General features: G+C 40.2%; 1 protein-coding gene across 1 annotated transcript in view; it reads left to right on the top strand.

Annotated features, from left to right (window-relative positions):
• Window positions 1–27,302, top strand: part of LOC309565966 (mucin-5AC-like) — a gene marked incomplete at its 3' end in the record, with an annotated part of 179,326 nt that overhangs the window by 77,532 nt on the left and 74,492 nt on the right. The window contains exons 25-29 of the mRNA XM_082270993.1: window positions 2,528–2,659; window positions 5,066–5,209; window positions 11,842–12,114; window positions 18,537–18,575; window positions 24,919–26,550. Coding sequence (XP_082127119.1) covers window positions 2,528–2,659; window positions 5,066–5,209; window positions 11,842–12,114; window positions 18,537–18,575; window positions 24,919–26,550 — 2,220 coding nt within the window. The remainder of the gene's footprint in view (window positions 1–2,527; window positions 2,660–5,065; window positions 5,210–11,841; window positions 12,115–18,536; window positions 18,576–24,918; window positions 26,551–27,302) is intronic.

The raw sequence follows: 27,302 nt of genomic DNA, 5'->3' as shown, positions 1-27,302 counted from the left end.
CCAATGTGCTAATAGATATACAAATCAATCAATCAATATTCCAAGTCCATACGTAGGTAAAAATTATAAAAAAAACTTTTTCTTATTTTTCTGGTGTACAATGTGGGTTGTAGAGTTACAAATAAAATTTCAAAGTGCAAATGCTTGTGCAAGTCAATAACTCAATATTATAAGTTCATGCATAAATCAATACATTTTTCTTTTGTGCAATAACTATATATCAAAAATTGTCCAAGGTATAAATAAAATTAAATATTTAATCCGTGAGAAATCCTTTTCTTAGGAAATGTGCCAGTGCTCTTTCAAGACAAAATTTAGTGACTGGTAAAAAGTCCAAAAGTGCTTGAAGCTTTCTTCCCGTGCAATATAATATAAGGTGGGTAACTTACCAAATGGAGTGCGTCTCACATATCATATAATATTGAGACCAACCAGGCTTTATGGTAAGTTCCCTTTAAGAATCCTCCTCTGCCGCTGGTGGTTTTCCTCCTCACGGATCCATGGAGCAGCTCAGGTATTAATAGATAAAAAGATAAACTCCAGATAGTGTGATATTGTAATAGAAGGTTTATTCCAAAGATTCAAGGTTTAAACAGAGACATCAGCAAGTTCCAGCAAGGATATCTCGTGCTGATATCCGTGACATGAAAGACGATTGTGCAGAGTGGCGAGCGGCAGTGATTCCGGCTTGCGTTCCAATCGTGTGTCACGTGTGCTACGCTGTGCGGTCCACGTCTTGACGCGTTTCGTCACATCAGTAGCACACGTGACACACGATTGGAACGCAAGCCGGAATCACCGCCGCTCGCCGCTCTGCACAATCGTCTTGCATGTCACGGATATCAGCACGAGATATCCTAATCAGCATACTTCTGTTCCTTCTTATCATAAGCAGTAGGCTGGAGATGGATATGTTACTCTACTGTATATCCTAATGATAGGAGAGAGTCAAATAAAATATTTCACATGTATGTATTTCAATAGTGTTATAATTTAGTTTTGTTTTAAATACAAAATCTTTACCACTAGAAGCAGCAGAGCACCACGGCATTTTTGCCAACACCTGGGCACAGAGTTGTATAAAGTACTCGAAACCCATACTTGAGTAAAAGTACAAGTGCTCGATCAAAAAGTGACTTGAGTAGAAGTGGAAGTGCTCGATCAAAAAGTGACTTGAGTAGAAGTACTAAAGTATTCAACATTTTTTGTACTTAAGTATCGCAAGCAGTTTTTTTTTTTAAATTTTGCTACTCAAGTACTGAAAGTAAAAGTACAAGTAGTTTTGAAAAAAAATTGCTACTCAAGTACTGAAAGTAAAAGTACAAGTACTGTGTTATGTAGTTATTAAAGAAAGAAGTCAAAAGTTTGAACATCATATTGTTTTTTATTATTTCAAATGCAGCTTTTATTTATACATACAGTAGCATTTATTTTCGTATGCGCTGATAATACACATGTTTTGAGCTTCATGAAACCTGCCATCTACTGTTCTGGCAGTGGTAATTTTTATAATAGTAACGAGTAACTATGCAGCACAAAAAAAAAATATCGGAGTAGAAGTATTGAAATCATCAAAAAAATGTAGTGAAGTAAAAGTGGAAGTTGGAGAAAAAAATTATACTCTAGAAAAGTACAGATACCGCCTTTCGGTACTTAAAGCGGAGTTCCAGCCTAACTGCACACTCACCTGTCCCACGGTCCAGCGATGCGCCGTCTTCTCCCTCTCTGCTCTGCAGCGCCGGCATCACTGATGTGGGCACCCGGCTGTGACAGTTTGCGGCTTCACAGCCGGGTACGCACTGCACATGCGCGAGTTGCGCTATGCGTCGTGATTGGCTGGCAATCTTCTGGGACCTCTGACATGTCCCAGAAGATTGCAGGGAGGAAGGGAGAGAGGAGAACTTCCGCTCAGGGCGCCGCGGCGCTCCGAGCGGAAGTGGGAGCGGCTACCTGTCAAAACTAGGTACCCGCTCCCCCCCCCAAAAAAAAATGACATGCCAAATGTGGCTTGTCAGGGGGTTAGGACTATTTAAAGCGGAAGTTCCACTTTTGGGTGGAACTCCGCTTTAAGTACAGTAGTGAAGTAGTTCTACTTAGTTACTATACATCTCTGCCTGGGCACCCCCTGTTCTTAAAGCATGACAGGGACCTATCAGGAGTCTGCCAGCACAAAAAGCAAATCCTGCCCACTCCTGCCTCTGATTACTGGATTTGATAGTGCTAGACCGGTGTCATCCTAGGATTGGATCTATGAGCAGGAAGAGCTGCCTGGTGATAGCATTAATCTCCATTATTAAGGGGAAAGACCCAAAGCAACACAACTCTGCAGAAGAAATGAAAAATGGGAAACAGCAGTTGCAGAAAGCATACTGTCAGTATTATATCATTCATAGCTGACTTGTCTACCACTGTCTGAAGGATAAGATTGTCTCAGTCTAGGTCAGCTCTAATTCACATATACTGTATAATGCAAGGTCAAATACTGATACTGGACTGTACTAAATAAAATATATTTTTTTCCCTCTAGCCATATTTTGTGACTACTATAACCCTAAAGATGAATGTGAGTGGCATTATCACCCTTGTGGCAAGAACACTTTTAAGACATGTCGCTCTATTAACAATGTATATACAAATGTCACCATGACTTACTTGGAAGGTGAGTTTCCTACAACTATTATATTCTATTCTTAATTTCATGGCACATAAATGACTGATTATATAACACGTATGTACTGATAAAACATAACATCATATCTAAACATATTAACAATACAAATATCGTAGCTTTAAGATGTGATTAAAGTATATCTAAAGCCCAAACATTTATTTATTTTTTCATTTTGGATATAGTAGGGAATAGTTAATTGCACTCTCATGTTTATTTGAGCCACCTGTCCCACAGAGATTTCTCTTCACTTCCTGTTCTGCTGTCACAATAGGAAATAAAAAGGATTTTCTTCAAAGTGAGGTGAATTCCTTTTAGCCAGTTGTCACTGGAGCAAGTCTTCCCATCAGAAGACTTTTAATGTGTTACTGTGCTAGTAACAACTTAGAATTTTGGATTTTCACTCACTTTAGATGTTTACGGCTATGTAACATCATTTCAGCTATTAATTAGTCTTTCTCAACCTGGGTTCAGTGGAACTCTAGGGTTCTCCAGAAACTGCTAGGAGTTTAAGCAACAAGCAGTATTGGGTTGTCTTACCAGTTACCACCCGATGAGGCTGCATAGTTACAGGTCCAATGACAGTGGGCAGAGCCAAAGGTCTAGGACTATTGGAACTCCTTCTCTTTTCTATCAAACAAGTAACGACTGAAATAAATAATCTTTTTAGATGTATTCAAGGATGGCATTTTTTCCAATGACCACAAATATAATGGTCATTCTTCCTTCTACTGATCGGCAGTGTAAAGGAACCCTAAAAAGAACCCACCTTGGGTGTCAAATACTCTAGAAGAATTACAGAGTGTATTTTTTTAATTTATTATATCCTTAATATCTAACCAATGATGTTCTGTAGATTTTATTCATTTTTAGCAGGTTTTCCTGAGGTATGAAAATTATTTCATGGGTTCCTCAAGGTAAAAAGGTTGAGAAAAACTGGTCTTGATAGAAGACAGTGGGTTGATTTACTAAACGTTGCAAAATCAGGTGCACCTCTGCATGGTAGCCAATCAGTTTCTAACTTCAGCTTGTTGTCAATTAAGCTTTGCCAAAATAAACCTTGATTTCTATACAAAGCTTCACCAGATTTTGCACTCTCCAGTTTTAGTAAATCAACCCCAGCATGTTTAATTTAAAACTGAATTTCACTTTTATAAATTAATTATCACTTAAAGTATAACTAAAATCAAAACTTGTTCAGATGAGAAGGATTAGAACGCTTGTCTGGGTTTTTTTGCTGTCTGTGCCTCCATTAGGGAGATTCACCCTCTTTATTTGTCCTGTTTACCATTATCATTGAAAAAGAAAGTAAAAGAAAATTCCACATTTTAGGTTGTCCCCAGCAAAGTAATAAAGGAGAAATCTTCCAATGGGGACACTAGTTCTGGTGACCTGGGGGCTCCCAAAGAATTCCTTTAATTTGTAGGGATTTCTTCTCACTTTCTGTTTGGCTATGGGACAGGAAGTTAAGGTAAATCTCCACAATGGAACACAGAGGGCAAAAAAAACGGAGACAGGGTATAACCCTCCCTTTCTCTATCCAAAATGAAAAAAAAAAAAAAAAATGTTGCCTGTTACTTTATCTTTTATCATAATTTGTCAAGTCAATATTCGTGTTGCAAGGAATACATAATTATGTGAATTTTTTTCTTGCAAATAATTGGATGATTTAGGTCTGCGTAATTTAACCTTTTTTGCCAAGTTAAGTCTACTTAATGCTACAAATAGAAAATTCCCTTAGCTTAGTGAATGAAGTAAAGTTGCTCTAATTTCAACAATACAATCATAGACAACAGGAAAGAGAACTTTGAGACTTTCCAGGTGTTATTAATAAGTATACAACATATATTTCAAAGTATTTTATTAAAATCTTGTTTTATTATATCAATCTTTTAAAAAAAAAAGCATGTTGCAGAAGTAACAAGTACAAATGTTAATCCCTTTTAGGAAGCATGCAAATAACTTTATGAAATTGCGGTGTTTTCAGAAATAATACCCCAGAGTCCAGCAGGGTGAATTATTTGTTAGCTGACAATGAATTTATTGTTGAAGTAGCTGCTAGTTCTAGAACTGGGCTTAGGGATGTGGTGCAGCTATGCTGTTGGCCAGCCACCCATGTAACTCTTCAATTATACAATCACGTGCAAACAATAATTCTGTTTTTTATTTCCTTTGCATGTGATTGGGTATCCTAAGAGAGGTAAAATTTCACCTCATTCACTAAGATAGAGGACAATTCAGTTTGAAAGTGAATGTGTTCTAATTCTTTAATAAAGCAACACTATCATGTTTATGTTATATATGTTTAAATTGTCTTTGGCCTTGTTTTTTTCTGTGAGTTAACCAGCAGTGTACAAATACTCACCAAAAATGTTTGCTTTTTTTTTTTTTTTTTAGGCTGCTATCCAACTTGCCCTAAAGACAAACCTATTTATGATGAGTTAAAGAGGATTTGCGTGCCGCCAGAGCTATGTGGCTGTTTCATTAATAACACCCACTATGATATTGGGGGTCATATACCCAATTTCAAGAAATGTCAAAGTTGGTAAGATACAGGGTTTACTGTAGAAAGTGGAAAAAAAAAAGAATAAAAATTTTAACTTAGATGTACTTTATTTACCGTATTTTCCGGCGTATAAGACGACTTTTTAACCCAGGAAAATCTTCTCAAAAGTCGGGGGTCGTCTTATACGTTGGGTATCGTCTTATACGGCAGATGCTGGAGCCGAACTGGAGAATATGCAGTGGGGGAGTGAGAGCACTTCAGCTATGCTGCCACACAGACTGCCTAAGCTGACAGAACTCCCATCCAGGCTCTCCCGCCCCTACCTCCACCACTGTCTAAGTTAAAAAGCCTGTGATTTGTTGTTGCTAGGGGCGGTCCTAGCAACCAATCTGCCTGATAAATGGAAAGTTGCACACTTCCTGCCTTATGCTCGGACATGCTGCATCCTCTATCTGCTGTGTAAGCTAAGGGGGGGCTGTAAAGGGGACTGTGAAAGGGGGTAATGTGCAAGTAAGGGGGGGACAACTGTAGAAGAGACTGGGATACAAGGAGGGTGACTGTGGAGGGTATTGGGATACAAGGAGGGGGACTGTGGAGGGGACTGGAATGCAAGTAGGGGGGTTGTGGAGCATGGCAGCTCCCATGGATTTATTGTTTTATGTTTTAGAGTGAATTTGGAAAAGTTCAATCCACTTGCACTGTTTTATGCATACTCTATATTTTAACTGGAAAAGTTGGGGGGTCGTCTTATACGCCCAGTCGTCTTATACGCCGGAAAATACGGTAATGGTCTATTTAGATGCTATTTATATATACGAAACAACCTTTGTAGAATAGTGCCGGTCAGAATATACAAGCTTAACTTTAAGGGTCTTTAATCTACAGTTTCTAAGAATTAAAGACCCCTCTGAGCCTATGGTAAAGAGCTTTGTTGCATGAAAGCAATGATTCTCTTATAGGTGATCTTCAAGATATATATACCTAAAGGTACTTTTGCTATTTTGAAACACAAAACTACTATACTTGGGTATATTATATGGCTAACATCCCTCATATTAAAATGATAAGAACTATACTATACTTCTGTTGAAAGGAACTTAGGCCAACCACAACTATAAAATCCAAATACTTTCAAGCAGCTCAAACTTAAGAGGCGGGTGTGATTATTTGACCTTACAGGGGGTAAATCAGAAACAATAGTGAGCTGGTATTATTGCACAAAGAAATGCTCTCTTCACAATTTTTTCATTTTTTATTTAAAAATTTTAATTTTTAAATAAAGCTAGTGCAAGTACCTGATTCTGTCTTGACATCAGTCTTTATATTTTCCAATCCGTGGCACTCAGACTGAGAGAGGAAGGCCAGCGCTTGAAGCCTGTCATTCTCTGCTGCAGTGCACATGGACTGACTGATGACCACATCATGATGAGCATGTTGCTGCTCTAAATTATTCTTTCAGTAAGCTAAGTATGTGGTTTGACCATTGTTCTCTACACTAAGCTTTGCTGCTGCAGTGTAGGTCAAGGATCTCTTGTGCTGTCTATGGATGCCTGGATCACAGGACTGTCTGTGTCAAACATTTGTCAGGTAAAACCCTTCTCCATTTGAAGGACTGAGAATGAGGTTATTCGAAAACTGTATTTGTCTTTTTTTCTGTAGATACTAAAAGACAATGGAAATAAATCCAATGCTGGTGATCTAGGGTTATACTCCATATATATTTTTACTTTACTCACTGTGAGTCCCATGCAAGAATGTGATGATACTTTGTGACAATACGTGTATAGGTGGTGTAAGGTTGCTATGTGAGTGATTTCTTTACTCTACAAAGGAGGTTGGTATAATATATCGGTTTTGGCGAACCTTGGCACCCCAGATGTTTTGGATCTGCTTTCCCATGATGCTCATGAACTCTAAAGTGTAGTTGAGCATCATGGGAAATGTAGTTCCAAAACATCTGGGGTGCCAAGGTTCGCCATCACTGATATAGGCTATTTAGAAGCAATATCTACAGTGGGTTTAACTGTTGCTTGTGGGGGATTCAATTAAAATGTATGAACATTTTATTATAGTTGCTCTTTATAATATGTTTACATTTTCTTTTCTTTTATAGTAAATGTACTGCAGAAGGGAAGGTTGATTGTGTATACGATAAATCAGGTACACTCAGCATATGTTTTTACAGAACTCTCAACTTTCCGATATACAGTGGCTGAGTAGTTTGCTACATTCTCTATAAGATAAGACTTGGTGTGTAAAAAATGTTCAGCATGCAGCATGGGCAGAGGTGGTATAAATTCTTACCTTTTAAAAAATGTACAGTCACTTATAAACCTTGACAACCAGAAAGTCTTCAGCTTCTTCTTTTTTTAGCCACTTACTGACCGCAATATGTTGCAGTTTGCAAGTGGTTTACTGAGGTTATGGCTTTATTTTTCAGTAAGTGATTGGCTTTCTCATGAAAGTGGTCTGAGTGCCTAATTAGCTGCTGGATTGCTTTTAGAAGCAGTAAGAGGGGTCTCCCCTCCCTGCTCCCGCTCACCGCTGTGTCTCTCAGGCTTACTGTTTTTACTGGCACGCCAGAGAAACTATCCTGTAATCCGTGTGGCTGGCCACAGAGGTTACCAGATTGTCTTTGATCACCTCTATGATCTTGGAGGAAGGGAGCGACCTCACGACGTCACTTCCGGTCTAGGGCAGAAGTAAACAATCTAGGTTTTTTTTTTTTGCAGCAATTTTTTGCAGCAAAATATCAATTTTTTTTATCTTTTTCTTTTAAAGGTAGAGGAGAGATCTGGGGTCTTTTTGACCCCAGGTCTCTCTATAAAGAGGACCTGTCATCCATTATTTCTGTTACAACCTGTCATCCATTATTTCTGTTACAAGGGATGTTTACATTCCTTCTAATACAAATAAAAGTGATAAAAAAAAGAAAGAAAGGCACAGTGTAAAAAAAATAAATAAATAAGGAAAAAAAGTTAAAGAACCCCCCCCCCCCCATCCCTCCATCCTCATGCGCAGAAGTCACACATTTTTAAACATTGTTCGCACCACACATGTGAAGTATTGCCGCGAACATTAGTGCAAAAGCAATGATCCTAGCACTAGACCTCCTCTGTAACTTTAAATTGGTAACCTGTAAAAAATTTAAAGCGTTTCCTATGGAGATTTTTCAGTATTGTAGTTTATCGCCATTCCACGAGCGTGCACAATTTTAACCACTTTAGGACTAGGCCTTTTTCTGACACTTGTTGCTTACAAGTTAAAATCATATTTTTTTTTGCTAGACAATTACTTAAAACCCCCAAACATTATATATATATAGAGACCCTAGAGAATAAAATGGAGATTGTTGCAATATTTGTTATTACACTGTATTACCTTAAAAATGTAATTTTTGGGAGAAAATTAACTTTTTTTAATTAAAAAGTAAGAAAACAGTAAAGTTACCCCAATTTTTTTCTATAATGTGAAAGATAATATTATGCCAAGTAAATAGATACCCAACATGTCATGCTTCAAAATTGCGCACGCTCGTGGAATGGCGACAAACATTGGTACTTAAAAATCCCCATAGGCGACGCTTTCAAAATTTCCACAGGTTACCAGTTTAGAGTTACAGAGAAGATCTATGGCAACCATTACATGTGTGGTTTCAACATTGTTTACATATGTGGGCGCAACTTGCGTATGCATTCGCTTCTGCGAGTGAGCTAACGGGGATAGGGTGCTTTCATTTATTTTTACCTATTTATTGTATCTTTTATTTTTATTTTTTTTTTTATTTGATCCCTTTTATTCCTATTACAAGGAATGTAAACATCCCTTTTAATAGAAATAAGCATTATAGGACCTCTTTATTGTGAGAGCTGTGGTCAAAAAGACCTCAGATCTCACATCTACACTAAAAAAGAAAAATAATGATTTTTTCATAATGAAAAAAATGGGCTCTTTAAATCCATTGCTAGGAAGTCGCTCCGATCCTCCAATGCCATAGAGTCGACTGAGGGCCATATTGCCCTCACTCGACTACCCGCCTGAGAGGACAGTGGACCGGATCATTTTCCCCGCTACCAGCAGGTCCGGAAAGCGAGGGAAAACGACCGGGAAGCAGTGGGGCACCTCTCCTGCTTCCCATAAGGGTGATCCCACTGCGAATCTGCCACTGGGACCACCCTTATGTTAAAGCGGACCACCAGCAGTTTAAAACAATACTGGGGTTATGGCAGCTATAAAACAATTTCTTTAAAAATTGTGTTTAAAAAACTGCTACGCAAATACCGTGTAACAATCGTAATTTTTTTCTCTAGCTAGTATCTCTTTTAGAAAAAAAATGTAATCACAAACTATATGTACAATGTGAACAATTAAAGCTGTATTAAAACAAATGGCCACCCAGATGGTTTGTGCTATAATGTGCTAGTGTGCACCCCATATTAGCACATTATGGCAGACTTACCTGTTAAAAAGAAGCCCCCCAGTACTGAGCTGTCACTGCTCCCACTGGTCAAAGGTACTTCAAACTTTGCCCAATCTTTTTTGCGGGTTTGCTCTCTCTGGCTACTTGAATGGCCTTGCCACAATGAAATCACTCCCATGCATGTGCATGTTTTTTCAATTTATTTTTTTTATTTTTTTTAGGTTTAGATACATTTTGAGGGTTAAGTGCTGCAAGACTCCTCTTATTTTTGGTTTGGTGTAATCTAGAAAATACAGACAATGTTGAGAAATTGTATCATTAATTGTAATATGAAGATTAACAGTATATCTAAATCTCCGATCATTAATTTGATATTTTGCAGATAGCCATACAGAATTTTTTTTTTTACATTTTTGCAGATGTGATGGCTATATTAGAATTATTTTTTATTTTTTCAAATAAAGAAAAATACCCATTCATCTTGTCAGTAAGCCAATGTCCTTTATTTCCTGTGCCCCTAACTAAAATGTTATTAGCCCTCCCAAATCTGTGGATCACAGACCCTGTGCTATAGAGAGAAGGAATCCAAATCAGGGAAGCAACACAGAGCAGCTTTTTTCCACCAGGGTGCCCAGGCACCCTGGGGTGATTTCTGGTTTCTTTAGGGGTGCCTTGGCAAAATACCTAAATTGCCCACAAAGAAGAAAAAAAGCTGGAATTCTAGTCAGTACCAGTGTGCAAAGCTGATTTTGTTTTGGAAGAATAAATCCTGTCTAACTTTGGGTGTCCTACACTCAGGGCCCGGGATAAGAGGTGGGCAGGAGGGGCAACTGCCCTGAGCACTGTGGTTGCATGTGAGGTGGGGAGGCACTGCCCTGGGCGACCAGGGGATAAGAATTGGTAGGAGTAGTGATTTAGATGGATTTGTATTGGGAGGGGCGATGGGGGAAGAGGATTTGTTCTAGGATGGGGATTTGGGGGGTTTGTGCTAGAAGAGGTGATATGGTGAAAGGGGGGAGGGGAAATTTTTGTTTCGGGGGAATTTTTGCTGGGAGGGGGGGAGAGGATGTGTACTCGAAGGGGAAATTTGAGGGGTAGAAGATTTGCGCTAGAAGGGGTGACTTTTTCTAGGGGGGGGGCATTTTTGTTTGGGGATGGGGGGGGGCAAAGATTTGTGCTTGGAGGGAGAATTTCAGCAGGGAGGTGGATTTGTACTGGGAGGAGGGGGAATTTATGCTTAGGGGGTAAGCATTTTTTTTTGGGGGGGGGGGAATTTTTGCTGACATATAATTTTCATACATCTTGCTGCAACAGTTTGGCATGTTTGCCCTGGGCTCTAGATGACCTTGTCCTGGCACTGCCTACACATGTTGCTGTGTTATATAAAACTAGTTATAGCTTAGCTTTTTTAGATTAGATTTAGATTTTAGAATGGGGTGCCTCAAGATTGCCCATCATTTTAAAGGGCGTCTTGACTGATAAAATGTTGAGAAACGCTGGCCTAGAGTGACAATGCTGCTTTTGCATAGATACAATGAAGTGAGTGTTGTCACCCTAGAACAGGAAGTTTGCTAATGGCAGGATCACTAGGTAAAAATAAAGGAAAAAAAGAAAAAGAATGCAGCCTTCACATCTAAGATCTGATAAATTGCATTCTACTGTAATGTGTCATTTTTGTTTTGGGGTTTAGATACATTTTAACTGAAAATAAAAATGAATTTATAATGTGCAAGGAACATTTAAAACCAAAGCATACTTGTGTTAGACCCTTATTGCCTTACTCCGAACTATTATAGAGGGGAAGGCATAGAACCCCTTTGAGTTTTTTTTTTTTAATATAATATTAACCTGACAGAAGCTTTAAACCCTTTTTACAAAAATGGGTATGGCCCTAAGTCACAGCTACTTTACAGTAGCCTGGCTGTCCTGAGGGGTATATGAAGGACCTTCTAAGATCACCTTACCACCAGGACCCACTGCCACCTAACCAACACCACTCCTGTCCCAAGCGGGCTGCTGAACTCTTCTACTTCTCCCCACAGCTGTGCTCTTTCCCTCTAAGACCAACATTCATATTCCACATAGTAATGAACTGTTGCTCAGCTTTAGGATATTTTACTGCAGATTTACATATCGGTGGTATTGGTGAAAAGATTTCGGAAAAGTTACCTTTTAAAATTAAATGAATGATACATTTGTCTATTTATTTGGAAATATATAATTTTCTGTATGTTTTATTGATTACAGCCTGTTTCTGTATTGTCAATGGTAAAAGATATGAAGAAGGAAGCGTCATTCACAGAGTAGATGGGTCTGGAGAACAAGGGTCTGGAGAACAAGGGTCTGGAGAACAGGGGTCTGGAGAACAGGGGTCTGGAGAACAGTGGTCTAGAGTTTGCTATACAACAATATGTGTGAATGGCACAGAGAAATTTGAGTATTTGTCGATTTGTTCTACACCCAGTACTACATCCGTTACTTCCACTACCGTTACTACGACAACTCTGACAACCACAACAGGTAATAATTTCAACATCGGGGGCATGTTTATTAACCTCCCTGGCGGTATGATTATGTCAGGAATTATATACCAAAAGCGGTACAATTTTTTTCATGGAAATTTGGCGTTATGTATTATAGGCCTACAATTCTTAGTAATTACTGACTTAAACCTGACCAAAACAAGACTCTATCGACATCCCAGATGTGATAAATTTGAAACACAAACGCATATAATGGAATCAATAATATAATTTTATTATATAATATATAATATATATAATAAAATTAGATTATTGATTAGATTATAATTCATGCGTTATATATTATATATATATATATATGTGTGTGTATATGTATATATATATATATATATATATATATATATATACACACACACACACACACACATATATATATGTATATATATATATATATATATATATATATATATATATATATATAATTATAATCGAATCAATAATATAATTTTATATATATATATATATATATATATATATATATATATATATATATACGTGTGTATATAGGTATATATATGTGTGTGTGTGTGTGTGCATATATATATATATATATATATATATATATATATATATATATATATATATATATACACATATATACATATATATATATAATATAAAATGTGTTATGTGTTTGTGTTTTGTGCAACGTTTTGAATTTCCCTCCCTAGTTCCGCTCCCATGCAGCATTGCTGCTGCAGGAAAAGGAACTAGGAAGTCATCAGACTGACAGACGAGCGGCGGGACTCTCGGCTGGCGGTCACAGCAATAAGAGACACCGCTGCGCTCTCTGCACATCTACCCCGAGCGTGACTCGGGGATACCGATCCTGGACTAAAAAATCCACCCCGAGTCACGCTCGGGATTACCGCCAGGGAGGTTAAGCTACACAGAAAAAAAAAACTGTTTGTGTATCAACAGATTGGATTTCAATTTGAAAATGTTTGGCATAATTTGTTAAAACCTAATTCCAAGCCCAACTAAAAAAAAACCCTTACAGTAGGACCACCCTGCGCTAAAAGGTTTAATTGCTCCTCTCCCTGAAGCTCTGGTTGTGAGCAGAGCCTCGGCATCATCACATACAGTGCCTTGCGAAAGTATTCGGCCCCCTTGAACTTTTCGACCTTTTGCCACATTTCAGGCTTCAAACATAAAGATATAAAACTGTAATTTTTTGTGAAGAATCAACAACAAGTGGGACACAATCATAAAGTGGAACAAAATTTATTGGATATTTCAAACTTTGTTAACAAATAAAAAACTGAAAAACTGGGCGTGCAAAATTATTCAGCCCCCTTAAGTTAATACTTTGTAGCGCCACCTTTTGCTGCGATTACAGCTGTAAGTTGCTTGGGGTATGTCTCTATCAGTTTTACACATCGAGAGACTGAAATTTTTGCCCATTCCTCCTTACAAAACAGCTCAAGCTCAGTGAGGTTGGATGGAGAGCGTTTGTGAACAGCAGTTTTCAGTTCTTTCCACAGATTCTTGATTGGATTCAGGTCTGGACTTTGACTTGGCCATTCTAACACCTGGATATGTTTATTTGTGGACCATTCCATTGTAGATTTTGCTTTATGTTTTGGATCATTGTCTTTTTGGAAGACAAATCTCCGTCCCAGTATCAGGTCTTTTGCAGACTCCATCAGGTTTTCTTCCAGAATGGTCCTGTATTTGGTTCCATCCATCTTCCCATCAATTTTGACCATCTTCCCTGTCCCTGCTGAAGAAAAGCAGGTCCAAACCATGATGCTGCCACCACCATGTTTGACAGTGGGGATGGTGTGTTCAGGGTGATGAGCTGTGTTTGCTTTTACGCCAAACATAACATTTTGCATTGTTGCAAAAAAGTTTGATTTTGGTTTCATCTGACCAGAGCACCTTCTTCCACATGTTTGGTGTGTCTCCCAGGTGGCTTGTGGCAAACTTTAAACAACACTTTTTATGGATATCTTTAAGAAATGACTTTCTTTTTGCCACTCTTCCATAAAGGCCAGATTTGTGCAGTATACGACTGATTGTTGTCCTATGGACAGAGTCTCCCACCTCAGCTGTAGATCTCTGCAGTTAATCCAGAGTGATCATGGGCCTCTTGGCTGCATCTCTTATCAGTCTTCTCCTTGTATAAGCTGAAAGTTTAGAGGGACGGCCAGGTCTTCGTAGATTTGCAGTGGTCTGATACTCCTCCCATTTCAATATTATTGCTTGCACAGTGCTCCTTGGGATGTTTAAAGCTTGGGAAATCTTTTTGTATCCAAATCCGGCTTTAAACTTCTCCATAACAGTATGTCGGACCTGCCTGGTGTGTTCCTTGTTCTTCATGATGCTCTCTGCGCTTTAAACGGACCTCTGAGACTATCACAGTGCAGGTGCATTTATACGGAGACTTGATTACACACAGGTGGATTCTATTTTTCATCATTAGTCATTTAGGTCAACATTGGATCATTCAGAGATCCTCACTGAACTTCTGGAGAGAGTTTGCTGCACTGAAAGTAAAGGGGCTGAATAATTTTGCACGCCCAAATTTTCAGTTTTTTATTTGTTAACAAAGTTTGAAATATCCAATAAATTTCGTTCCACTTCATGATTGTGTCCCACTTGTTGTTGATTCTTCACAAAAAATTACAGTTTTATATATTTATGTTTGAAGCCTGAAATGTGACAAAAGGTCGCAAAGTTCAAGGGGGCCGAATACTTTCGCAAGGCACTGTACAATGTAGGGCTATTAACCCTGTATTACACATGGTGGAGACTAAAGTGTGACCTCAGCCAGGAGCAGCCTACAGAGGAGGCTATGGTGGACTGGTCACACAGATCAAGGGAGCCTGCTGGAGTGGGAATTCAGGTAAGTAACAAAGCCTCTTCTGCAATCCCCTAGACTTAAAAAAATACTTTAATCCTTGCAGTGTGGGAGGCCACACTACAAGGACATTTTTTTTTTTTTTTTAATGTTGTGCCCAGAGCTGGGCTTTAACGAGTGAGGATTAGACCTTCAGAGTGAATTTTTGATATGTTAAGGTGAAAAAGGTTATCAACACCCATCAGTTATTATCTCCTTTCTGTCTAACCCTTAGCACAATGCCCCATGCTGTTGGCACGTTAAAGGATATCAAAACCTAAGAAAAAAATTTGATATATTGCAGCTTGCCGGTAGATAGAGGTGATGGCGGGCGGCATTCCTTTTCTTTCCATAGGCTAAGAATGCCTTGAAATAATACCTGTTGATTGTTCTTGTCGCTTTCTGTAAGCTACTGTATATTGAAAGCAAAGAAATTTTTTTCTGTAATTTACCCAACATATATTTGAAGTGAAGAGGGGAAGACATGTTTGAAGTCTAGCCTGGGTGACAGCCACAGCTCCCTCCATAAATGACAGGAATTATCAAAATAAAGAAAAAAATCATGAAAATAGAAAAACATGTATTGGCTGTTAAACTGCAACGTACAAAATGTTTTGTTTTTGGGTTCAGATATGCCTTAACCAGTTCTGGACCAAAAGGATTTGTTCCTTAATGACCAGGCCATTTTTAGCGATTTGACACTGCGTTACTTTAACGAACAATTGCGCGGTCGTGCTATGCTGTACCTAAATAAAATGTCCTTTTTTTTCGCCCACAAATAGAGCTTTCTTTTGGTGATATTTGATCACCTGTGCGATTTTTATTTTTTGCGCCACAAACAAAAAAAGAGCAACAATTCTGAAAAAAAAAAAACAATATTTTTTACTTTCTGCTATATAACATCCCCCCCCCCCCCCCCAAAAAAAAAAAATGTAAAAATCTATTTTTTCATCCTTTAAGGCCAATTTGTATTTTGCTACATATTTTTGGTAAAAAAAAATTCCAATAAGCGTATTTTGATTGGTTTGCGCAAAAGGTATTGTGTCGACAAACGAGGGGAAAGATTTTTGTCATTTTTATTTATTTATTTTTTACTAGTAATGGTGGCGATCAATGATTTTTAGCGGGACTGCGACATTGTAGCGGACAGATGGGACCCCTAACTGACACTTTTGGGGGGACCAGTGACACTACTACAGTAATCAGTGCTAAAAATATGCACTGTTATTGCAATAATGACACTGGCAGGGAAGGGGTTAACCCAGGAGTGATCAAAGGGTTAAGTGTGAGCCTAGGGGAAGGTTTTCTAACTGTATGGGGGAGGGGCTTGGGAAATGAACACAGAGAACTGTGATCCTATATAGGAGGAACAAAGGCACTCTGTGATCATTTCAGAGAGAACAACGGTCTGCTGTGTTTACAGCTGACTGTCGTTCTCTCTTAGCGGGGAGCGATTTCAGGTGCCCTGCGGCAATCAGTGCCACCGGTCCCGTGGATCGGCATCCCTGCTGCCTAGTGGGGGTGGGCCAGGAGCGCTCCCACGAACTGCCGTACAGGTACGGCGATTCGCGCAGTCTAGCCAGCCTGCTGCAGTATATATGAGGTGGGCGGTCGGCAAGTGGTTAATAAGGTTCTGTTCCCATCTTTGCAAGTGGGAGAGTGCACCTGTGTTTTTGCTTGTTTTGTGCGTCATGTTAATCGCAACCCATGCATTTCAGTTTCAATGCCCTATATGCAACAAATCACACAAAAGAAGAGCAAGCACCTTTTTTTTTTTTTTATTTATTGAATCGTATTGCACTACAGTATATGGCAATAAGTTGCCATGCATTTTAGTTCGATTTAGCAAACATGCTTTGAATGGTGCATTTTCTGAAATATTAGAAATTAATGGCATCGCCTGCCATTGCATAGGCATAGGTATGAACAGAGCCTAAAGATCCCATTGCTGAACTAGCGACTGGCAACTGCGCTGGCTGCTAAATCTGTCACTGATATAGTGGGCCTGTCTGATACGGGGATCACTTGGCATTTTTTACATACAAACCAGTGCAAAAAAAGAGGAACTTTGACAGAAGCAGTCATCAGGCTCCAGCTGTTAACCGAAAATGCATCTTGTTAAAAAAAAAAAAAAAGAATAATTGAATAATCAATTTAGAAAGCCTAAAGTGACCCCTTCATTATCGAAAGGAAGTCAGAACAGAGTATTACTATAAAAGAAGTAGAGGAATTAACTTCTGGTAGACAGTGAGGGACATCTTCATGAGATCTGGTGGCTGCAGCTATCCATCTCTTCTCGGGGCTAGCTGTGGTTCCTTTCACCGCTCTGATGTCACCCTGGAAGATTTCCTTCACTGCTCACCTGAAGAGTGTGTATTACTCTTCTAATGACAGGATCACGTAAAAACCAACTCCAGTCAAAAATAAAATTAAAATTGGTAATTGTGCAATAGTTACCTTACTCCTAAGCCATCCTGCAGTGTAAAAGATCAAAGTGATAAGTGTCCTAAAGGATTATTGTCATCTTTAAATTTATCATAGTGGTTGTAAAACTTCTTAAATAAAAGAGAGAGAACAGAGCTGCGCCACCTGAGTGTAGTATTAAAACAATCCTTTATTGGCATAAAAGGTAATGCACTCCCATGAGTGATAGGAAAGCAGGCCTTACTGCAAGTCATCCGATCCACTGCAGGGGAAGTAGGAGAGGTGTAGACAGCCCTGGGTCCTGGCTGTGTCAGTGGCTTCTGGCACCTCCTGGTGTTGTGACGGCGTCACAGCTTCTCCCTCATCACATCCAGTGGACGCAGGGTGGTGCTAGCGTTCGAGGCATGCGTGCCCCTTCATCAGGCATTGTCTGATGAGATGAGACAATGCCTGACGAAGGGGCATGCATGCCTCGAACGCTAGCACCACCCCGCTTCCACCGGATGTGATGAGGTAGATGCTGTAATGCCGAAAGGACACCAGGAAGTGCCAGAAGCCACTGACACAGCCAGGACCCAGGGCTGTCTACACCTCTCCTGCCTCCCCTGCAGTGGATCGAATGACTTGCAGTAAAGCCTGCTTTCCTATCACTCATGTGAGTGTACCTTTCATGCCAATAAAGGATTGTTTTAATACTATACTCAGGTGGCGCTGCTCTGTTCTCTCTCTTTTATTTATCTACCATGCACAGAGTCCCCTCCTAACTCTGATAGAGTCGGCGGCCACCCAGCCATCCATTTCTACATAGACTACTTCATGGACTTTGTATCTATATACACCTGAAACATTTATCATTATTGTGTTTTTTATCAATATTTTTTTGATTCTCTATATCTGCTTTTATATCTATTGTTTACATTCGTTTTTTTTTAATTTTCCCCTCACACTGTGGGTTTAATATCGCTGGTCCAGCATCTATTATAGATTTCTGTTGTAAAACTTCTTGCATGATTGGAAATGGAATTTTTTCCCCACTTAAAATTGCTTATTAATCAAAAATATTTTGTTTGTGATTCATACTAATGCTAAAACCAGTTCTTAAAAATATTGTAATTTCTTGCCTTTATTTGCAGTCACCACCACCTCTCCATGGACATCGACAACTTCAGAACGTAAGTTATGACTGTTACTGAAAAATAGAATATTTAAAAATCGAATTTGCCAGCCTGTACATGTCATAATAAAATATTAAAGCTGAAGTCCAGCTTTAGTCTTGCACAGTTGTATATTTTCCTATTCTGTACTTACGGTATATTGCTTAGTTGATTTCACACTGTGAAATTCTTGCAGGGTGCATTAGAAGCGGAAACAGGTCAGATAGAGCCATCCCATTTCCTGGCTGCAGGACATCCGGCATTATCCAGCTCATTCCTCCCCAGCCTAAAGCTGGATACACACTATGCAACTTCCTTTAGAATTTTGTTCCTTTAGATTTACCAAACCCATATAATTTGAGGACAAACCTAAACCCTTTCAATTTGTAAGCAATCAGGCAGGCCCTTTCACTACATAGTTGAAGGTAAATCTAAAGGAAATTGAACAACAAAAGTTGTATAGTGTGCAGTGGTGGCTGGTCATGGGCCGGGGGGGGGGGGGGGGCGGCAGACGGACCGCATCATACTCCCCCCCGGACCACACCAGGCTGCCGCACACCATACCCCCCCCCCCGGACCACAGTGAGACAGGACAGGAGAGACAGGAGAGAAGACAAGACCCCCCCCCCACTCACCCTGCCTGTATGCAACAGCAGGCAGCTGCGACTTCGGCTTCTTCCCCCTGTCTTCTGCGTCTCCTCCCTCCTCCTCCATGCCCAATGGCATGACTTCTCCTTACGGCCAATCGGGAAACGGGTCTCAAAACCCGCTTCCTGATTGGGCAGGAGGAGGATCCGTGTGACAATAGCGAATTTTCATTCGCTATTGTCACACAACTGGGTGGGCTCGGGGCACACTGCTCTGCGCCCTGAACCCACCCTTTTTTTTAGCCGGTGAGAGCCTCTGGCTCTAATCACATGATTAAAAAAAAAAAAGCCCCATTGAACTCCATGCGTCCGGCGCCCCGGACGCATGGCGGACGCATGGTTTGGGGGGCGGTGCCCCTGCACCCCATATACACCATCCGCCACTGATAGTGTGTATCCAGCCTCAGGACTGGGGCTCTTTACAGAAGTACTGAGGCAAAATGCTGTGATGTTTTCAAAAAGCTATGCTCAGCACCCAATCATCTCATCCCACTAGCCTGGATCAGCTTACATTGCATAGAGAAGCGCAGACACAAGTGATAATGTCACTGGGTCTGAAATTAGGTATGTAATGAAAATGAAATGGTTTAATTTAAAATTTAGCATGCTGATAAATGGGGAGGAAGGAAGCAAGTAAGGAAACATAAACAGTTTTAATAATTATTTTAAAATGGTATTAAACCCTAAAAACAAAAATGTAATATGGTGCACTTTGCCCATCTCTAAATGTGGCGGATGCTTTGATTTTATTTTTTTTTAGATTTTTTTCTTCCCTTTGTTTTCACCTGGTGATCTGGCCAGTAACAAACTTCCCATCTCAGGGTGTCTCCACTCTACTGAAATAACAAGACACCTTTGGACAGCAGCATTGTCAACCTGGGGATAGAGTAGCGTTAGATGTACTAGCAGATTTAGATGGACTTGACTAACAAATTAATGCCGAATGCAGCTAACACTTTTTAAACCGCTACTGCAACAATGTTTTCTTTATTTTTGGGATAAAGGTTTTAGATAAATGATTAAAATCTGATCATTGTACGCACCTCTGTCAGTACTAAAAGGTTTGTCTCAGCCCTCTAATGGCACTTTTCCACTGCAAGTACCAGCTCCGCTCCACTCGGCCCTGCTTGGCCCTGCTAGGCTCTGTTTGGTTTTCCACTGCATGGTACCGCATAGTACGGTGTTGGAATGGTTCTGTACGGTTTGGTACGGTTTGCTTTTCCACTGAAGTAAAGTGGGTGGGATAACAACGATTCTCTGACCAATCAGTGGCTAGTAGTGACAAACAGTTAAGGCTGCATGCAAAGGATTGTGGGATATGGTACCGGTACGGCCCTCTTGGAACCACAACCGAGGTGGTACTGTTTAAGCGAGCCGTACCGTTCGGTTCCATGTAGTGGAAAAGCGCCGCTGTACCCTACCGTACCGAACCGTTCCAACACCGTACCATTTGGTACCATACAGTGAAAAAGCGCAAAAGCGAGCCGAACCGTTCGGTTCCATGCAGTGGAAAAGCGCTATAACTGACACTTTTTGATGGAAAGCTTTGTCTGTCAAAGTAAGTTGAGAAATAACCGACTTATGCTGGCCATACACTAGCCAAAAAATTGTTCGAAAATCTGTCATTTGGTCCGTTCATTTGTTTTTCGTTCCAGTTAATGGGCACAAGCAGAAAATCGGTTTTAACTTTTCAGAGCTGAAAAACTAAAGGAACAGTTTGGGAAATTCTGCCAAACGAACGATAAATTGAAAGGTTAATGTGTTTCTCGCTAGGGATGATCGAACGGTTCGGGTCGACCATCGGTTCGACCCGAACATTGGCTGTTCAAGGTTCGGCCGAATTTAGAACTTTTTGCCCAAAAAGTTTGGAATTCGGCAACCAGAACCGACCAAAATGCAATGGTTCAGGAAATGGGCTTTAAAAGCCAGTGATTGGACCAGAACCATCAGTAAAAGTCAATTGAGGGGCAGGAGAATGCTAGGAATGTGATTGGAGTGACTAGGGGGTCCCTAGACCAATCATTAGTGAATACGCCCCCCAGTATATAAGATAGCCCCGGCAAATTCCTAGCATTGTAATACAGGGACATGGAAGAGAATGGAAGCAGTTCTGTTAAATGTGCTTCAAAAGTGTCATTTAGCATTTATTAGTGTGAGGAAAGGGATATCTAGTGTAGTTAGAGTGCTCCTTTACACTTTAGTTAGATGCAAAAAATTAGTTTCTTTAGGGAAAGTGTTAAGTGCCAGGGTGACCGTAATGTAGTGTAGGGTTAACTGACTGCTATGGCAGGGTGACCAAACCCTTCCATGTCAGGGTGACCGCTATAGAGAAAAGCTAGTTTCTCTGAAGTCACTTTCGCTGCAGGAATATGGCTTCGCTCCCGTCAGCATTCTTTATGCTGCAGGCGTTGATAGTGCTTTTTTGAGGACATGTTTGGAGTCAGGCATGACATCTGAACATGTCTATAGGGGTATACCCATGTCTGTATATATACACCTGCACATATATAGGTGTTAAAGGAGCAGAACACTATACTTTTGCTGGTTGCGCTCCCAACATCTATATATGTGTAAGTGTAATATACATATCAGTGTGTGTGTAAAAAAAATGCCCCAAAAAAATGCCTGCAAGAACAAACCTGGGCATTTTTTTTGGCGCTGACATTTTTTTGGGCATTTTTTTGGGTTCTTTGGAGGCAGGCAAAACATCTGAACTTCTGTATAGGGGTATATATATACACACACACTTATATGTATATTACACTTACACATATATAGGTGTGTTAGGAGCCTAGCCATATTAGTGCAAATTATTTCATTAGCAAAAGTATAGTGTTGTGCTACTTTCAAACCTATATATGTGTAGGTGTGTATATATACCCCTATACAGAAGTTCAGATGTCATGCCTGCCTCCAAAGAACCCAAAAAAATGCCTGCAAGAACCAAACTTCTGTATAGGGGTATATAAAAACACACACTTATATGTATATATACCCATACACATATATAGGTGTTAAAGGAGCAGAACACTATACTTTTGCTAATGAAATCATTTGCACTAATATGGTTACGCTCCCAACACCTATATATGTGTAAGTGTAATATACATATCAGTGTGTGTGTGTATATATATATATACCCCTATACAGAAGTTCAGATGTTTTGCCTGCCTCCAAAGAACCCCAAAAAATGCCCAATAAAACGCTAGCGCCAAAAAAAAAAACTGATTAATAGTCCCTGGGGCATGACCCAGAACCCTAGGCACTTTTTAGGGGCATTTATTGGGTTTTAGGGGTTCTGAAATCCGGGCCGAACTTTCGGGTAGTTCGGATGTTCTGGCCGAACCAAACTTTTCAAAAGTTCGATCATCCCTATTTCTCGCCCAAACTGTTTGCACTAGGTATATGTCACAAAATGAACAAACTGATTCATTTATGTCCATTGAACAATTTATCCTTCGAAATTTCGTCATTACATGATAGCACGATCGTCTGCTCTCGCGGCCGAGTGTTCATTTTTCAAAAATTTTTCGAAAATTTTTCGAAAATGAGTTTGAACAATTTTTCGGATAGTGTATGGCCAGCATTACTAGTAGGATCACAAAGATGAAATGAAGGTTAAAAAAAAAATCCTAAAAAAGAAAACGAATGCAGCCACCACATCTGCGAATTGGTAAGCTGCAAATATTGAAAATACTGTTATTGGGTTTAATACCACTTGACATGTAATTTTAGTTTTGTCAAAAGGGTACGTCACTGTTCACCTAACCATTTTTTCTATACAAACAATGAAAATAAAAACAAAAATATCCTAAAATCAAATAAAAATATTGCCCACCCCAGTCCTAAAAAGCAAACACCATTCAAAGCTCATACTCAGTAAGGGTACACAATGCTGGGTATTTCCCATACAGTTACACAGGTAATTCACAAGCTATGACAGTCATTAGAAAATATGAGTTTGTTGAAGATCGAGTCTGGAGCTCCAAAGCATCTAAAATTAGCAAGGTCTATTTATAAAATACAGATTGTAGGGAAAAATGAGCTCTATAAAAGAGACCCTGTTACTAGATTGTATGTCGTGTTTTGATGCCTTGCAGCAATCCTGCAACATTAGCACTTATTTTTTTCCTTACCAAAGCTTTCATTTGGTTCTTGGCTGTGGCCCCCCACCCCTACCCTGGCTGCTGTGGTACTTTTGGGAATAGTTCCCAGCAGCACAACCTCATTGAAATCATATGAGAGCACTAAGGCAGAGCAATTCGATTCAAATTTTACTGGAATTCAAAAACTGTCAAGACATTTCCTAAATAACACAGAAGCTACTTGTATTTAATCTATTCTGGCATTGGAATAAAAGTTTTGCATCATCTGGGCCATGTTACATCCAAGATGGCAGTGCCCGACAGGGTCTTAAGACCTGTTCCAGTTGCTGCTCAAATGAGGCCTTTATATGCACATTGCATTGAGCACATGCATATAAATACATAGAATATGTTACTGAAACATATGTTTTTATTAGCTGCTGTCTAAAACTTTACCTATTCGGGCTGTAAGTTCAAGCAAAATTCCTGTCATTTAGCATACTCCTATAACATTGACAAAAGTACAGATTTTTAGAGAACATTTTGGACATCAGGTTATTTGCCTGTATCCACTTTGTAATAAAAAAAATGTAGACATCCTTTTTTTTAAATATAAATACTAAGAAAATATTGAAATGTCTCCTTGATCTATAATAGCAGCAGACTGAGAGCCCCTGAGTTATGAAGCCAGGCTTTCCCTGAATCCCTACCTCTTAGCTGTATATAGTTGAATCACTCCCTCTCTATTTGCACTGTATGCATGTGCTGAAGGGCAACAAGTTCACTTTAATTGCAGCTGCCAATAATTGCTGATACCCCCTTTTTTCACTGCTTGGCCACCAGGGGAGAACTGGGCCAGGGGGCAGGGGGGCAATTGCCCCCTGGGCTACTCTGATGCCCTGTAAAAAGGCTGCACCATTTCTGCCACAGACATGCCTAAACGATTCCTGGTGAAGAGAAGTAAAAAGTCCCTGCCGCTGACCTACTGAGTGCGGGTTAAAGACAAGGACAAAGCGCGGGCCTCCCTCCCCCCAGCATGGATGGTGTAAACTGTGTCTGAGCAGAGGCCGATTCCATGCCCCATTTGAGACTCTTCTGCCCTGGCCAGCCCCAACCAAGCTGTCCCAGCTCCCCCCAACCTCCCCATGCTGGCCAGGTCGGGAACCCGGATTGAGCCGGTAAGTAGAGAGTATCTTGAGCAGGGCTTCAGCTAGGAATGGGGGTCAGGAGGAGGATTAGGAGAGTGGAAGGGGGAAGGGGGGTTAGTGAAAGTGGGAGGGGGCTGAGTCGCTGCACCATGGGCCTCCGGTTTGTATTTGCCGCCTGGGCTGAAAGTTGCCAGTCTGCCCCTGTTGGCCACTCCATTCACCTGGGGAAAGAAACTAACATGGTACTTCAGGGCATAGGGGAGTATGTCACTCACCTTCTTTTCTCCCACATGACAGCATCAGTGCTTGGTGATTGGCTGCTCTGGCACCTAGTGTTGTCACAGGGGTCAGGAGAAAGTCTGTAATTCTGTGTAAGTCACAACCAGGAGAAATTGTAGGAGAATTTGTGACAACCAAATATATACTTTGAATAGATGCTGTATGTTCTTTATATTTTCTATATATTTTTTGTTCTTCACAGCTTGTGTCTATGAAAAGGTATGCAGGTGGACTCAGTGGTTTAATGTTAACGAGCCAAAAGATGGGTTGGACAGTGGAGATTATGAAACATATGAAGAGATAAGAAAGCAATATCAATTCTGCAGTGTGCCTGAGCAGATTGATTGCAGAGCAGTTAATGACCCTGATGTCAGTTTGGAGGATCTGAAACAAAATGTTCACTGCAACCTATCTAATGGTCTTATCTGCAAGAACAGTGAGCAGAATCCAAGTGTCAGCCTATGGCAGAAGTGCTTCAACTATGAGATTCGAGTGACCTGCTGTGACTATGAATGTGTCAATACTACCTCTCCTACTACCACCACTACGACTACTACCCCAACAACCACTACTGAAACAACTCCAGTTTCCACTTCAACACCCATCACCACTACCTCTCCTACTACCACCACTACGACTACTACCCCAACAACCACTACTGAAACAACTTCAGTTTCCACTTCAACACCCATCACTACTACCTCTCCTACTACCACCACTACGACTACTACCCCAACAACCACTACTGAAATAACTTCAGTTTCCACTTCAACACCCATCACTACTACCTCTCCTACTACCACCACTACGACTACTACCCCAACAACCACTACTGAAACAACTCCAGTTTCCACTTCAACACCCATCACTACTACCTCTCCTACTACCACCCCTATGACTACTACCCCAACAACCACTACTGAAACAACTCCAGTTTCTACTTCAACACTTATCACTACTACCTCTCCTACTACCACCACTACGACTACTACCCCAACAACCACTACTGAAACAACTCCAGTTTCCACTTCAACACCCATCACTACTACCTCTCCTACTACCACCACTGCGAATACTACCCCAACAACAACTACTGAAACAACTCCAATTTACACTTCAACTCTCATCACTACTACCTCTCCTACTACCACCCCTACGACTACTACCCCAACAACCACTACTGAAACAACTCCAATTTACACTTCAACTCTCATCACTACTACCTCTCCTACTACCACCCCTACGACTACTACCCCAACAACAACTACTGAAACAACTCCAATTTACACTTCAACTCTCATCACTACTACCTCTCCTACTACCACCCCTACGACTACTACCCCAACAACCACTACTGAAACAACTCCAATTTACACTTCAACACTCATCACTACTACCTCTCCTACTACCACCACTACGACTACTACCCCAACAACCACTACTGAAACAACTCCAGTTACCACTGCAACACTCATCACTACTACCTCTCCTACTACCACCCCTACGACTACTACCCCAACAACCACTACTGAAACAACTCCAGTTACCACTGCAACACTCATCACTACTACCTCTCCTACTACCACCCCTACGACTACTACCCCAACAACCACTACTGAAACAACTCCAGTCTCCACTTCAACACTTATCACTACTACCTCTCCTACTACCACCACTACGACTACTACCCCAACCACCACTACTGAAACAACTCCAGTTACCACTACAACACTCAGCACTACTACCTCCCCTACTACCACCACTACGACTACTACCCCAACAACCACTACTGAAACAACTCAAGTTTCCACTTCAACACTCATCACTACTACAGGTGAGTAAACATTGTATTTTCAATATTATTAAAGACAAAGTCAGCAAAGCCGAAATTGTGAAAATTTGAGAACAAGTGTAAATTGTCTCTGAATTAGATCCAAAAAGTGCTACAATAGTTTTGTGTTACAGTAATATTATAGCTGTAGAGATGAATTTGCCCTGGACTATATCCAACTATATGTAGTCAAATAATTCAGCTATTTTGCTATATTAATAAACTATTAATCTGTTTTGCTACAACATTTGTTGGTAATATAGATAGATAGGAACACCTGAAAAGAAGATAGGCTCAGTTAGGGATCAGTCACTGTTTGACAAGTTTGGTTTGGAGGAACTCACCTAGCCTGATCTCAATCCCATTTAACACCTGTAGACTGAATTGGAATGCTGATTGCATCCAACATCAGGACCTGACCCCAAAAATGCTCCAAAGACTTGTGTTAAGCCTTTTCTAAAGGAGTAGAGGCACAAAAAGCCACAGAGGAAGTCCAGCTCCATATAAATTTCTATGGTTTTGAAACTGGATGCCCAACAAGCTCATATAGGTGTGTTAATCACATGTCATATACAGTATCTCACAAAAGTGAGTACACCCCTCACATTTTTGTATATATTTCATTATATCTTTTCATGTGACAACACTGAAGAAATAACACTTTGCTACAATGTAAAGTAGTGAGTGTACAGCTTGTATAACAGTGTAAATTTGCTGTCCCCTCAAAATAACTCAACACACAGCCATTAATGTCT

The sequence above is a fragment of the Pelophylax lessonae genome (genome assembly GCF_965119305.1).
Source record: "Pelophylax lessonae genome assembly, chromosome: 10".
Classification (NCBI taxonomy): Eukaryota; Metazoa; Chordata; class Amphibia; order Anura; family Ranidae; genus Pelophylax; species Pelophylax lessonae.
This window is presented reverse-complemented; position numbering and strand designations above follow the sequence as displayed.